Below are 13999 nucleotides of genomic sequence, written 5' to 3' on the forward strand. Positions count from 1 at the left end.
TTGATCAACTACTGCGTTGGGTATAAACTCCAGTGTGTTTGCGTGTACATAAGGCTGCTTGCGGAAGTGTGCCTGCATGCGAACTGTATGTATAGTATCATTGATCTCTGCTGTTGAACCATATTATACAGTAGGCTAATTTGCTTTGTACAGTATGAATTGTCTTCTCTGTTCGGGTCAGTACATTACTGAACTAATGTGTTTAATATGATCGAGTGATGGAAAAATGATGCGTTTATATGGTTACTTAAAATAACATTTTATTCATTGAATTGGCACTTTGAAATAGTTATTTAATGCTGATGGAGAATGCCAGATGGTGTACAGTAGATGTTGGTAGGCTCTACTTCTGGAGAAACTGTTGGGGAAATGAATAACAACGGTCTGGAGGACAGAAACACTTCTCACTAGCATGATGAATAGCTACAGACACACACAGCTGACAGTCTCGTCCCAACTCGTATACTTTAACTTCTGCCTACAGAAGACTTGTTATTTCTGACATTTGTTTCCATCAAAAAGGCAAAGGAAAAACTGAAAGGTAAGTTTACACATCACTAACTGTCGTGTCAATCACTAATAAGATAAAACTATTGACAGAAAATATGTAAATTATTTTAATATTTGGTTTCAGGTGACAAGATCAGACAGGTTGATGTCACCACAGGGTATGTAGTACTCTTAAAGAGTATGGTATGAATAATGATATACAACTTATGTTATTGTAGCATACATATTTCTCTGTTATGGTTGAAAACTGAATATCCTTGATTGATTGTTTGCTCACTCCCCTTTAAAAAAAAATAATAATAATCTTTGTCTCGCTCTTCCTCCCTTGCCCAAATCTTAAGTGAACTGCACTATACCTAGCCAAGCTAAGTACTCAATTTGGTTGACCTATCTCCCCCCCCCCCCACTACTCTCTGTTTTTCTTTCCTCTTTCTCTCTCTCTCTCTCCACCACCTGTCTTTCTCTGGATTCTACCACTCCAGGTCTAGGCAGGGGGTGTTTAGAGGATGCCCAGGATGCGACCCACCCACCAGCGGCAGGGCATGATGACTCTGCAGGCCACCCTGCACCCGCGGTAGTGGTAGGGCCAGGGTTGGAACCCCCCCAGGGGCTCACAGATCCTCTGGCACTGGGTGTGGCTCCTCCGGCACTCCGTACAGCACACGCCCTGGTGGTCCAGCATGGGGTCAAAGGTCATTGTGCCCTCCTCGCCCTCCAGACCACGCTACAGGTTGAGTGAGAGTGGAGAAGTCGTGTTAAATACTGGTAGTAGCAGCATCTGTAGACATGTCTATGTAGAAATGCATCTCTGAAGAACTAAGAAATATAATTTCTTATTTAATGGTTTATCTGAAATGCAAACACTGAGTTCTATGTCTGTTCTATGTCTGTGGTGGTCTGGGGGAGGAGCAGTCGGGATTAGGGGGAGTCTAGAGGCCTACACATGGAGGGGGTACAGGGCGTGGGGAGATTCATAGTGGAGCTATTCACACAGAGCCTCAATGGAACTTTAGATTGGTATTCTAAAGGAGTCTCTGAGGCGCAGACAGACTCAGGGTGACAGCGATCTCTCTCTCACACACACACACATGCTCTGAGGGACAGGCGTGCACACACACACCCACACACAGTTGGGGTGACAAGCGTGGCCGCTCAGGGTGATGCCGTGAACCCAGCATCTGTTCCTGCTCACACAGCTGTGCATGCTGGGAGAGAGAAGGGACAGGAACCATTTGACCCGTTGTCAGACGCTCAGCTGTTGACATGGGCGTGAGCGCGTAACATTATACTGTGTCTCTAAGAGGATGTGCAGTCTGGTTGTTAGAACAGGCCTGTGGTGACACAGCAAACACGGTCTATGAAGGCCAAACATTCGAGCTATGCTGCTGGAGTTTGAAGTTACACAGCACGCTGATTGAGTGGGCGAAGGCACTCACATGATAGGGGTTCTCAGGGTTAAATTCTGCTTCCGGGTCCACTTCCTCCTCTGCCCCCGGTGCCTGGCGGCGCTGCCGAGGGGCTGCCCTCCTCTTCCTCTGCCCACCTGGGGAGAGCACAGAGACTGTCAATATGCCATCTAGGCCAACACAACATATGTTGACATCGGGGTGTTATTGGAGCCCCCTTTGGAAGCACCACACCTACACTGAGTGTACAAAACATTAAGAACACCATCTCTTTCCATGACAGACTGAGCAGGTGAATCCAGGTGATCCCTTATTGGTGTAACTTGTTAAATCCACTTCAATCAGTGTAGACAAAGGGGGGGGGGGGGGGACAGGTTAAAGAAGGATTTTTAAGCCTGGAGACAATTGAGACATGGATTGTGTATGTGTGCCATTCAGAGGGTGAACGGGCAAGACAAAAGATTGAAGTGCCTTTTGAACAGGGTTTGGTAGTAGGTGCGAGGCGCACCGGTTTGTGTCAAGAACTGCAACGCTGCTGTGTTTTCACGCTCAACAGTTTCCTGTGTGTATCAAGAATGGTCCCCCACCCAAAGGACATCGAGCCAACTTGACACAACTGTGGGAAGCATTGGAGTCAACATGGGACAGCATCCCTGTGGAACGCTTTCGGCACCTTGTTGAGTCCATTCCCTGACAAATTGAGGCTGTTCTGAGGGAAAGGGGGGGGGGGGGGGGGGGGTGCAACTCAATATTAGAAAGGTGTTTTTAATGTTTTATACACTAATTGTGAAAAGAAAACACTAATTGTAATGTTTTGCTTATCTCCAGTGCATCATGTTGCTATGTGCATTGTTTGGAGATGACCAGTCGCTTTCACAACTTATTGTTGCCCTTCAAATACACACTTTACTACTCCCATATAAGGACTTGTGTCTGAGAATTTAAAGGTGCTAATTGGGTACCGTTGGGGTAGGTAGGGCGGAGCCAGAAGATTGGCAGGTCTCCACACAAATCGCGGATCTTGGAGCTGAGGAAGGTGGGGTCAGAGAGGGGCATGTCAGCCGCCACCCAGATCAGAGAGTCCTCCTCAAACTTAGCAGGCATCACCTCATCCTCCTGGAGAGAGAGGGGGGGGGGGGGGGGGGGGGTGGATTAATGTAATTACAGGATGAAGGTTAAAATGTGTATCCTATAAGGCCTATATTCAATCTACAGCGTTGAAAATCTGCGCTGCGGCGTGATTGAAGTTTAAAGGTCATTCCCATTTGAGCCGACATATGCAGTTTACCGTGGCGTGAACGCAGTCTCCGCGAACGCTTGGAACCTTTGCGTTTAAACTTAGACCGTGCAGATCTTCAGCGCTACAGATTGAATCGAGCCCAATTAAAACAACCCATTTCACTGCACCAGTGGATGTGACAATTAAAACAACCCATTTCACTGCACCAGTGGATGTGACAATAAAAACAACCCATTTCACTGCACCAGTGGATGTGACAATAAAAACAACCCATTTCACTGCACCAGTGGATGTGACAATAAAAACAACCCATTTCACTGCACCAGTGGATGTGACAATAAAAACAACCCATTTCACTGCACCAGTGGATGTGACAATAAAAACAACCCATTTCACTGCACCAGTGGATGTGACAATAAAAACAACCCATTTCACTGCACCAGTGGATGTGACAATTAAAACAACCCATTTCACTGCACCAGTGGATGTGACAATAAAAACAAAAAGAAACAAAAAAATGTAGCTCTGGGCTCTACCGTGTTGACAGACAGACGGACAGACAAGCTTATAAGGAATGTCCCTGGGCTTACACTGTCTGACTGATTTTCCTGTATCATTTTCCTGTATAATTGCAATATTCTTGCGACTCCTTTCGACCCCCTTGTTTGTTTTTTGATGTGGTTTCCTGTCTCGTTCCTCATTGTCTGTTTTAACCCTTTGCGTGTTTTCTTAATGCATAGCGCAAAAGGGATATCCCTCAAGCCTTCTTGTAAATATATAGTTCCTGACCTGGTGTTCATTAGACAGACAGATTGGATCTGGGTTAGAAACGTACTTTACTCATTCCCAAGGGTAGATTCAGCCGAAGACACAGGAGCTCTCCTGTCTATGAGAAGCCCTCAGATTCTCTCCAGCGTTTAGGCGCTTCAACAACGTCAAGAATCATTCACATCAAGTCAACAAGCTGAACGGAAAAGCAGGATGGCCTACATTTTATAAAGTCTCCCTGCTGATGTGTAGATCAAACACACACACACGCACACACACACACTGCTAACATGAATAGTATTATTGTATTACTAGAGTAATATACATGTTACTGGTTACTCAACAGGTAATAGATAGTTAGGGGAATGCTATCATCTAACCTACATGTACACACTTTTATTTTTCATTTTAAATTATTAGCTTGGGGTGCAAACAACAGCAAGCGTTCTCCAGTGCAGGACTGATGAGTTTACCTAACCCATTCTCTCTGTCTGTCTGTGTTTGTCTGTGTTTGTCTGTGTTTGTGTGTTGACACTGATAAGAGTTTATCGTGCCCATATTTCCCATCACTAAATCACAACCGATAACCCAGCAAGATCACACCCGATAGACTTCCGTATTCAACGTTTGTCCACGTCCCGAGGACGTTGGGAGATGCCTTCAATTACCGTCCAATAGGGGCAACGTGAGCACATATTACTCTCGAGCGGCTTGCCAGGCGAGGATCGCGGGTTCAATCCCAGTGCTAGGCAATCGTTTAAAATGGTTTCTGTTTTCACCCTGTCACAAACCTTAACCCTTACCTTAACCAGTCAGAGTTATTGCCTAAACTTAACCGTCAAGGTTTTTATGGTACCAACCTTAATCCTTACTTACATTATATATACAAAAGTATGTGGACACCCCTTCAAATTTGTGGATTCTGCTATTTCAGCCACACCCATTGCTGACAGGTGTATAAAATCGATCACACAGCCATGCAATCTCCATAGACGAACATTGGCAGTAGAATGGCCTTACTGAAGAGCTCAGTGCCACTCAACCTGGCACCTTTCCAACAAGTCAGTTTGTCAAATTTCGGTTAACTGTAAGTGCTGTTATTGTGAAGTGAAAACGTCTAGGAGAAACAACGGTTCAGCCGCAAAGTGGTAGACCACCCAAGCTCACAGAACGGGACCACCGAGTGCTGAAGCGCATAGCACGTAAAAATTGCCTGTCCTCAGTTGCAACACTCACTACCGAGTTCCAAACTGCCTCTGGAAGCAATGTCAGCACAAGAACTGTTCGTCGGGAGCTTCATGAAATGAAAGCCTTCCCAAAAGAGTGGGGGCTGTAATAGCAGCAAAGGGGGGACAAACTCCATATTAATGCCCTTGATTTTGGAATGAGATGTTCGACAAGCAGGTGTCCAAGTACTTTTGGTCATGTATTGTACTTTCACTTTACCCATAAACATTTATGCCACCTGGACGAAATTTAAATACTGAGATATTGTTGGAAGACCAGCCTGCAGCTACTATTATAACCACATCTCACTGAGCCCAACATGCACACAAACATACACTGCCTAGCACACACAGTGGAATAAATAAACGGCTGTTGACGAGGCAGAGAGGCGTGTGTGTGTGTGTGTGTGTGCGATGGCCTGCGATGGCCTGCGTGATGTTTAATGATGTGTGCATGGAGCATACACAGCGCTAACTGATTTAAATAATCAGAAAGCCTCATTTGGGCAGTGGGACAGCTTACACGCATTCACAAACGCGCAGACAGAAACACAGACATCTTGCAGCACTGTGACAGCTTGACAGGCTTGTTCAGATGTTGTTAAGATCAGTGTGTTGATCCAACCCGCCTCATTTCAGTTTGGCCAGAGAGAGACTGTGAAAACATGACTCACGAGTGAAAGCAATCCCTCTCTCTGAGCGGCACGCGCGTGTGTATGTGTGTTTGCTGGCGGGTGGGTGTGTGGGTGTCCTCTCGGCTCACCTTCCCATCAAATACTTCTTAACTGACTTCACTTTGAGAGAAATGGACAACATGACAGTTAGGGTTATCACACACGACTTGCGGTATGGGGGGTGGGGGAGTTATGTACGTCAGGTGAGTCCAGATCACAGGCCTTGTTTGGGGATAGTTTGTGGCAGAAGAGATCCTCCAGATCAGAGCGAGAGAGAGCTCATGTTTGGGGCTGGATACCAATCTGCTACAATCTCTTCCTTTACATGTACAAGCCCTTACCCTCGGGCTAAACACATCCAAGCCAACTAACCACAGACACACACACACACAACCACACAACCCAGCCAGTAAACCACTCAGTTCATCATACATCTCTCCTGTAATCTCTTAAATGAACTCAGTCTCTATATCTACCCCAACCCCCCACAACACACCACAATGTTAACTGTGTCTGACAGTAGTGATAGGTGTGTCGTGGTAGTAGGTAACCCAGAAATACACACAGCCAGAAAGACGAGAGAGAGAGCAGGAGAGCAGGTCATTCCTACCAGGTCGAATAGAAGAGAGTCTTTGTTGAGTGTTTCCACGTCAGGCAGATGAGCTTTGACCTGGGTCTTAATGTAACACTTCTCTCCTCCAGCAAAACGGATACCAGTTATACCCTGGGGTGGAGAGGAAGTTGCTTGTAAAGAAAATAACAACGTGCATCTGACATGTTACAAAATGGATTTAGCCTTCAATGTACCAATTGGAATTATTTCTGTTGTTGTTTCAAACGTACAATCTGGAAGTCGTGGACCTCCACTGCCTCCTCCTTTCCACTCCCAGTACGGAACCTCTCCATGTTGTTGGTAGCATCAATCTCCATAGAGCCCTCCTCCACCTTACCATTAATACTCATGCTGTAGTGGACGTTGTAGATCTGCCACACACACACACACACACACACACACACACACACACACACACACACACACACACACAGGGAATGTTATAACACCCGTAAGAAGGAGTTTGGTGTGTGGGGGGGGGGGGGGGGGGGGGGGGGGGGTAGATTCTCTCTCTCCTTCTTCGTAATGGGTGGGCTTTGTCGACACCTCCATCTCCATCCTAGAAGCAGCGACAAAAACAACCAAATGATTTTCCTATTCTCATTCAGGCAATGCATTTAAACTCATGCAGGCCTATAGCTACCAAATGCATTCAAATCATATACATAATTGTTTTATTATTTGACAGTAGCCTAGGCTTACCTCGATTACACCTCTCGTCCCCGGGACATCAGCAGGACCCTATGAGCCCCCTCCCCTCCCCTCCCCCCTCCCAAGTCTCAGAAACACAAGGCTTCCATTCATTATACACTCTTGACTTCTACCAAGCGCTCCAACACCTAAATGGCATAGCTCAACACAATGATATGATTTATCAGCTTTTAACATTAGGCCTGCCAGAGACTAGAGTCGCTGGTTCAAGGCCCAATGCCTCTTGAATTCGCTGTAGTCCATTATTACAGAAGGATTCATGTTAAAACTCTTACATGTTTGTTGTTAATATTCCAGAAGTAAAAAGCTCCGATAGCCCCGAACAGCAGCAGTATTGCCCCGGCGATCAAAACCACAATCCCGGACTTCAGCAGGCGGCCGGTGGCCACCGGTTTAACTGCCACCGCAGTGTATGCCTGAGATGAACACATCAATCATTTACATGAATGCCACCTATACTGGGTTCGCAAATTGAAAATTGTTTGTAAAAAAGGTTTATAAATCATTTATAATGCGTTCCCTTCATAAAGTCCAACTCAACATCAACACCTACATAAAGATTAGCCACATAAAGTTCCTGACCCTAGCCTAGGCTATCTGGCACAGGTATATCATTTAGAAACTCAAGCAACGATATATGATAGTCTACTTACAGGTGGCATAAACTGTTGCAGGTCCTCGGGTCCCGCTAAAGCGATGGGCACTTTATCTGAACTCTCGGCCATGGCTGCGAGTGGGTCTGAGAGCCTGAGCAAAGGTGTCCACTAATCCTCTCTCTCTGTCTCTCTCTCTCTCTCTCTCTCTCTCTCGCTCTCTTGCTCGCTCTCTCGCTCTCCCTCTCTCTCTCTCTCTCTCTCTCTCTCGTGCTCTCTCTCTCTCTCTCTCTCTCTCTCTCTCACTCTCTCTCTCTCTCTCTCTCTCTCTCTCTCTCTGGGACAGGGCAGGGCTAACCAAACTGCCTATTCATGCGCGATGATTGTTATATTACCTGCCTGGAGAAATAAATCCCCCCAAAACCCGGTGGAAAGTATGCGCGTGCGGCGTGCCACTCCGGGAATCTATTAAAATTGTCATTATGTTGGCTTGGCGCCCTGCCTCGGGACAGGGGTCCATCAAGGAATGCAGAGTAGAACGATGTTATGGCTTTGGAAGACTGAGAGAGAACAGGCTGTTCGGATCTTGAACCAACAACAGGGCAAGTGCGCTACCTTCTGTGCAAAACGCGTCCAGACAGCGTGGGCCTACACAACCTAAGAAAGCCCTTTGTCAAAATGTGTGTATTTACATTTGACAGGCATATATGATGCGCAGTGGAAAACGTCTGGGTTATATTAATGTATTTCTCCAACATTTCTTTGGGAGTCCTATTCAAACGGGAACGCGGATTGTTCCGTAGGTGGAACACAAATGATGTAAACGTGCACAGCTGATGCAGAGGCTGTAAGGAAGCCTTTCCTTAAAATCACCCTGGAACATACAATAGCCTCAGTCAGAGGGGATCTGAGCTGCTCTTGTAGTAGTCTCTCTCTCTCTCTCTCTCTCTCTCTCTCTCTCTCTCTCTCTCTCTCTCTCTCTCTCTCTCTCTCTCTCTCTCTCTCTCCCTCTCTCCCTCCCTCAGTTCTAACGGGCCGAAGGTCCGAGGTGGATCCTGTGGAATGTGTGGCATCCTATCTCGAGCTAACGATACAGTATGGGCCACTCAGTGAAGGCCCCATGGGAACAAATATCCATCCAAAATGCTTATCTCAAAGGAGACGTGGGATATCTAGTTCCCAGCTGTATGTGCGCTGATTGAGTTATCATTACATGCTTTATTACCAAACACATTAATTACATCCTGTGGTTAAAGGCAATAGTCAATCGACTATAGTTCTCTATCCAAACGTATCAGGCGTGCTTTTACGCATAGGCGCCCATTGGGCGTGTGCGTTTTAATTGAGTGCTGTGCGCAACTGTTTTTTATTCTGTGCCTTGAGGAGGTCTGTTTACAGACTGCATTAGACTCTTTAGACATGCAGAAACCCCTGGAGATTATAATATACACGGATGAGTATGTTAATCTTATTGATGAGTTTGATTGGCTCCGACTGCTAGCCTCTGGCGAGAATGATTAGACCGCAATATCGTTTTGTTGCCAATAGTCAAACTAAATTATCAATCAAATGTAGACGAGACGGTTGTAGGTGAAATGTCCCCCTTCACTCCTCCACTGTCCTGTCAGAGCGCACGGTTTTTTCAATAGCGACACCTCTCGGCTCCAATTGTACAGCAGTATTAGGGCTATTATTTAATTGTCAAAGGGGGCTAAGTGCCTTGATTAATATGCCTCTGTTTAATAACATAGAAACACTTTTCATTGAGCTCCCTTATCCCTCCAGGACTAAGAGTAGCATGTCTTAAAATAGGTTGATGTAGGAGTGAGTGAACATAAATAAGTCAGGGACAAGATTAAGGTTTCAAAACGGTATTTCTACGTTTATTTTCTTTCGAATATTGTGATAGAAAATCGAAACAATTATTACATCATTGCATTTAAATAAATTCATACATAGTTATCAACTTGATACATTGGGTCTCCGGCATCAAACCGTGGTTTCTGGGCCATTTGAATAGTAGGCATGCCTTAGAATCAGTATAATTACAATTCATATGTACACATCGTCGGTGTTTAATTATGATTTTTTATAAAAAAAATAAACTCTCTTTATGTACAAATCCTTGCATAAGTTACACAGTATATGTCCAACAAAGTCTTAACAGTGATTGGATAGAGTCCAAATGTGACTTTTACATTGAAACACTTAAAAATTCAAAATACACAAATATTCTTTAGGATATACAAACTAATTTGCATGACAAATAATCTCCTACATTTGTAAGCAACATGTAATTCTCATTGTCATGGTTTTATAAACGAAATGAAACACATTTTTGAATGCTGTTATGTAGGTTCTTCTCTAGACTTCATTGCTGGGACACCGTGTTGTGGTCGGACCGTAGACTGGGCTAGTGATTTCACTAATCTCCTGAACTCTCATGGGTATGGGAGGAGTGACCAGGACATAGTCATATTCTCTATGCAGAACCTTCTCATACACACTCTGCAGGCCGGTTGTTTTGGGGATGTGAGCCTGGTAATAATTGTCCCGCCGGAGCGAGTCTCGGGGCAGCGAGGCCGTCTTGGAGAGACTGTTGAAGGAGGAGAGAGTCTGGCCGGTGGGGGTGGGGACGGGCGAGGGACCGGTGTTAGCGTGGACAGTGGAAGGGCTCCAGCAGCGGTCAGAATGACCCAGAATCTTACACTCGCTGGTACACGCCCATAGACCTGAGAGAGAGAGAGAGAGAGAGAGAGAGAGTGTGTGAGTGTGTGAGAGAGAGAGAGAGAGAGAGAGAGAGAGAGGTTAGTCTCCTTGTGCGACCAAACAGAAGCGCAAAACCCCGTACATATTGACTTCCTTTGAATGACTGTAATGGTTATGGTACAGAAATATAAGTATCAGCAGTATCTCTTACCACTCTGGCCACCCATGGGGGGTACCGGTGCTCCCTCCTTCTTCAGGTCGGTGCCACTGATGTCACTATCGCTGTCGTTAAAGTCACTGTCGCCTTTCCCGCTGTCCTTCCCGCTGAATGCGGGGTCTCTTGCGGAGATGGTAGTGTAGGAGTTGCCCTTCCAGATGGTGATTGGTCTGACCACTTCTTTACCGTTATTGTAGCCGTTTCCGTAGCCGGGCAGAGTGGAGTAGCCCTGCGGGAAAGAGAAACAGCACAGTTCAGCACCATGGACAGTAACACATTACAAGAGCACTGTATGAGGCTGAGGGCACATGCAGAGGAAGAGAGTGAGAGGAAGGGGGAGAGGGAACATAATCTCACCTTGGGTTTGCTGTCCGGTTCGTAGACACACGGGGCCTCGCTCCCATCTTCTGAGGCGGAGCACAGGTCACTGCTACCAGTGTGTTCCCCGGCAAAACCAGGCTGGCTCGAGAAAGTGTGGGCTTCAAACCCTCCCACGACTCCGTGGAGCGGCAGCAGAGGGTTGTCGCCGTTGTTTTTGCCTCTTTCCAGAGTCTCCTTCTCCCCGTACGAGTCGGTGTCATCTCCAGTCTTGTCCCGTTTCCGCCGGTTGCAGGTGGTGGCGATGAGGATGATGGCTAACAGCAGGAGCGTGCAGCTCCCCGCGAGGACGATGATAATCACCACTGACAGGTCCCACTGTGTGTGCTCCCCTGCCTCCCTGCTGCCTGCCCGGTACACGGTCCTGTCGCTCGGAGGGGCGCCCGCAATGATGAGGAAGTGAAGCGTGGCGGCGGTGGTGAGCGCAGGTCTCCCATTGTCACTCACCGTGACGGTCACGCGCAGGGTCTCGTCCACGCCGTGACTGAGCACGCGGTTGAGGTAGACCTCTCCGGTGGCTTTGTTAACGGAGAACACGGATGCTTCTCCAAAGGCAAGTCTGTAGGACAGCTCTGCATTCAAGCCCTCATCAGCATCTTGCGCCTCCACCCGGGTGATGACGTAGCCTGAGGGCGCATCCCGGGGCAGCAGAACCTCCGCGGACCCATTATTGAGCACGGGCTGGTTGATGACAGGTGCGTTGTCGTTTTGGTCCACTATCCTAATGTTAACGGTCGTGATTCCGGTGAGGGGCGGGGACCCACCGTCGCTGGCTGTGATGCGGAGCTCGAGCTGTTTCATGACTTCATAGTTGAAGCTCCTGAGTGCATAAAGGGAGCCACTCGCGGGGTCCAGTGAGACAAAAGCAGACACTGGAGAGCCCATGACATAGGCGTCAGCGAGCTTGTAGCTCACCTTACTGTTGTGGCCCAAGTCCATGTCCCTGGCGACCACCGTGGTGATGTAAGCACCCGGTGCGTTATTCTCCACCACAGCCACTTCATACACTGGCTTACTGAACACAGGGGCATTGTCATTCTCGTCCATTAACCGGATGGTGTACTGGGTGATGGTCCGGAATGGTGGGGAACCCAAGTCCTCTGCCACCACTGTTAGATTATACTCAGGGATTTGTTCCCGGTCCAACGGGCTTGTGCTCACGATCATGAAGCTGTCCTCGTACGCCTGCTGCAACCTGAAGTGGTCATGGCCGTAGAGCGTGCAGTGCACCTGTCCGTTAGCACCAGAGTCCCTGTCCGAGGTGCTGACTAGAGCAACAAAACTCTCGCGTGCCGCAGACTCCGTGATATAGGCGATTCCCGCGGTGATGGAGGTCATAGGCGTGATGGAGATCTCTGGCGCGTTGTCGTTAACGTCCTGCACCTGCACCACTATCTTACAGATAGCCGGGCTCGGGTTTGGACCCAGGTCAGTCGCCTGGACGTCGAATTCGTACGTTTTTTTTGCTTTCAAAGTCAATGGGGCTCTCAAGGGTGAGGCGTCCCGTTTTGCGGTCCACTCTGAAAAGTTGTCGAATCTCTGATGGCACCTGGTTACCAAACCCATACACCACCTCCCCATTCAGCCCCTCATCCGGGTCTTCTGCGTTCAGGTCCAGTAAGAGAAACCCTACCGGTGCGTCCTCAGGGAGGTCGACTGAGAAATTGTTCCTGTCGAACACCGGGCTGTTGTCATTGTAGTCTTTCACCTTGACGTTGATGCGAGTCGTTCCAGTGCGGGACGGGTTGCCACCATCCATAGCAACCAGCTCGAGCGCATAGGAAGCCTGTGTCTCACGGTCCAGCTCCTTCATGAGCACAAGCTCCGCATATTTAACCCCGTCGGCTCTGCTGAGCACATCTATGGTGAAGTGACTGTTAACGGATATCTGGTAGCTCTGGATGTAATTCAAACCCACGTCCTCATCCACAGCGAAGTCTAACGGGATCCGCGTGCCCACAGCTGTGTTTTCGGAGATCTCCAGACTCGACTCTTTCCGGGGGAACTCGGGGGAATTGTCGTTGATGTCCTTGACCTCCACCTCGACGTGGATGAGTTTGAACTGCTCTTTGGAGAAGCTGACCACATCAAATGCGATGAGGCAGTGAAGGGTGTGTTTGCAAATTCTCTCTCTGTCAATTCTCTCTCCGATAGTCAGCTGGCCGTCGCTCTCCCTCAAACGGATAAAAGACGAGTTGAACTGCTTCATCATCCTGAAATTTGTCTTGGAGCCCGAGGAGGGGCTGATTGAAATGTCCTTGGCCAAGTTTCCGATGACAGTCGTCGGGGCGTCCTCCTCAAATGTCTCATACTTCACCGTCTTTCCCTCCGTGAGAGCGGGCAGGACAGCCAGTGAGGTGCACACCAGCACCCACCAATTCCACCCTCTCATACCCATCCTGCCAATTTAAATAACACAACAAAAATCCACTAAAAACTGTCTGGAGCTTGGCTCAACTATTTATTCAAACAAAAGCACTTTCCAAGTCTCGTTGGGTACGACAGTGTTCGTTTTAGGACGACGAGGTAATAAAGCTCTAACTCTCTCCGCGGTGCTCGCTCCGAGGTGTGCTCTCTCAGCGCGAGAGGGCTGCAGTGGCGGGAGGGTTTATACCGCGGTGCATGCAAATGAGCTGCACTGTAACCAATCCGCGCGTTGAAAACGAAAAGGGGACTTCTAAAAGACCTCTAAGCCTGCTTAGAGATTCCTGGACTGTGCGGATAAACTTGGCACAGATATGTGGTCTAAAGGCAAGGCTTGATTGTAATGTTTTGTTTCCGTTGATTATTTACGTCTTGTTGGTCTGTTTAATGAGTCTGCGCACAAACACACGCGGGGCGCTGTGATGCGCAGTGCCCCTGAGCTAGAGGACAAAGCACTCGGGTAACAGACAGTATAGCTACAGTCGCATATAAAGACAAATATGGGTCATTATGGACAATGCATAGGGACT

The 13999-nt window shown here is 47.7% G+C and overlaps 2 protein-coding genes across 2 annotated transcripts; both read right to left on the minus strand.

The window, feature by feature from the left end:
• Positions 1-238: 238 nt before the first annotated feature.
• Positions 239-7962, minus strand: LOC110508462 (leukocyte cell-derived chemotaxin 1). Its single transcript, XM_036966816.1, has 7 exons — positions 7802-7962; positions 7424-7564; positions 6668-6808; positions 6435-6548; positions 2879-3032; positions 1947-2053; positions 239-1234 (listed from the first exon to the last, which is right to left on the minus strand). The coding sequence occupies exons 1-7, from the start codon at positions 7871-7873 to the stop codon at positions 1010-1012; spliced, it is 954 nt and encodes a 317-aa protein (XP_036822711.1). The 5' UTR covers positions 7874-7962; the 3' UTR covers positions 239-1009.
• A 1634-nt stretch (positions 7963-9596) lies between these two features.
• Positions 9597-13742, minus strand: LOC110508463 (protocadherin-8-like). The gene is given in 4 exon segments (XM_021588994.2): positions 9597-10473; positions 10662-10896; positions 11025-12512; positions 12514-13742. Coding segments are annotated over 4 exon segments (3021 nt in total). The 5' UTR covers positions 13444-13742; the 3' UTR covers positions 9597-10105.
• Positions 13743-13999: the final 257 nt, after the last annotated feature.

This window comes from Oncorhynchus mykiss, chromosome 28 (assembly GCF_013265735.2).
Source record: "Oncorhynchus mykiss isolate Arlee chromosome 28, USDA_OmykA_1.1, whole genome shotgun sequence".
In the NCBI taxonomy this organism is placed as follows: domain Eukaryota; kingdom Metazoa; phylum Chordata; class Actinopteri; order Salmoniformes; family Salmonidae; genus Oncorhynchus; species Oncorhynchus mykiss.

Excerpts from the sequence above, each read along its gene's own strand:
- LOC110508462 (XM_036966816.1), bottom strand. The coding sequence starts at position 7,873 with ATGGCCGAGAGTTCAGATAAAGTGCCCATCGCTTTAGCGGGACCCGAG. Across the intron at positions 6,809-7,423 it reads GGAATATTAACAACAAACAT|ATCTACAACGTCCACTACAG; the intron begins GTAAGAGTTTTA and ends TGTGTGTGGCAG. Across the intron at positions 2,054-2,878 it reads CCGCCCTACCTACCCCAACG|GTGGGCAGAGGAAGAGGAGG; the intron begins GTACCCAATTAG and ends TGCTCTCCCCAG.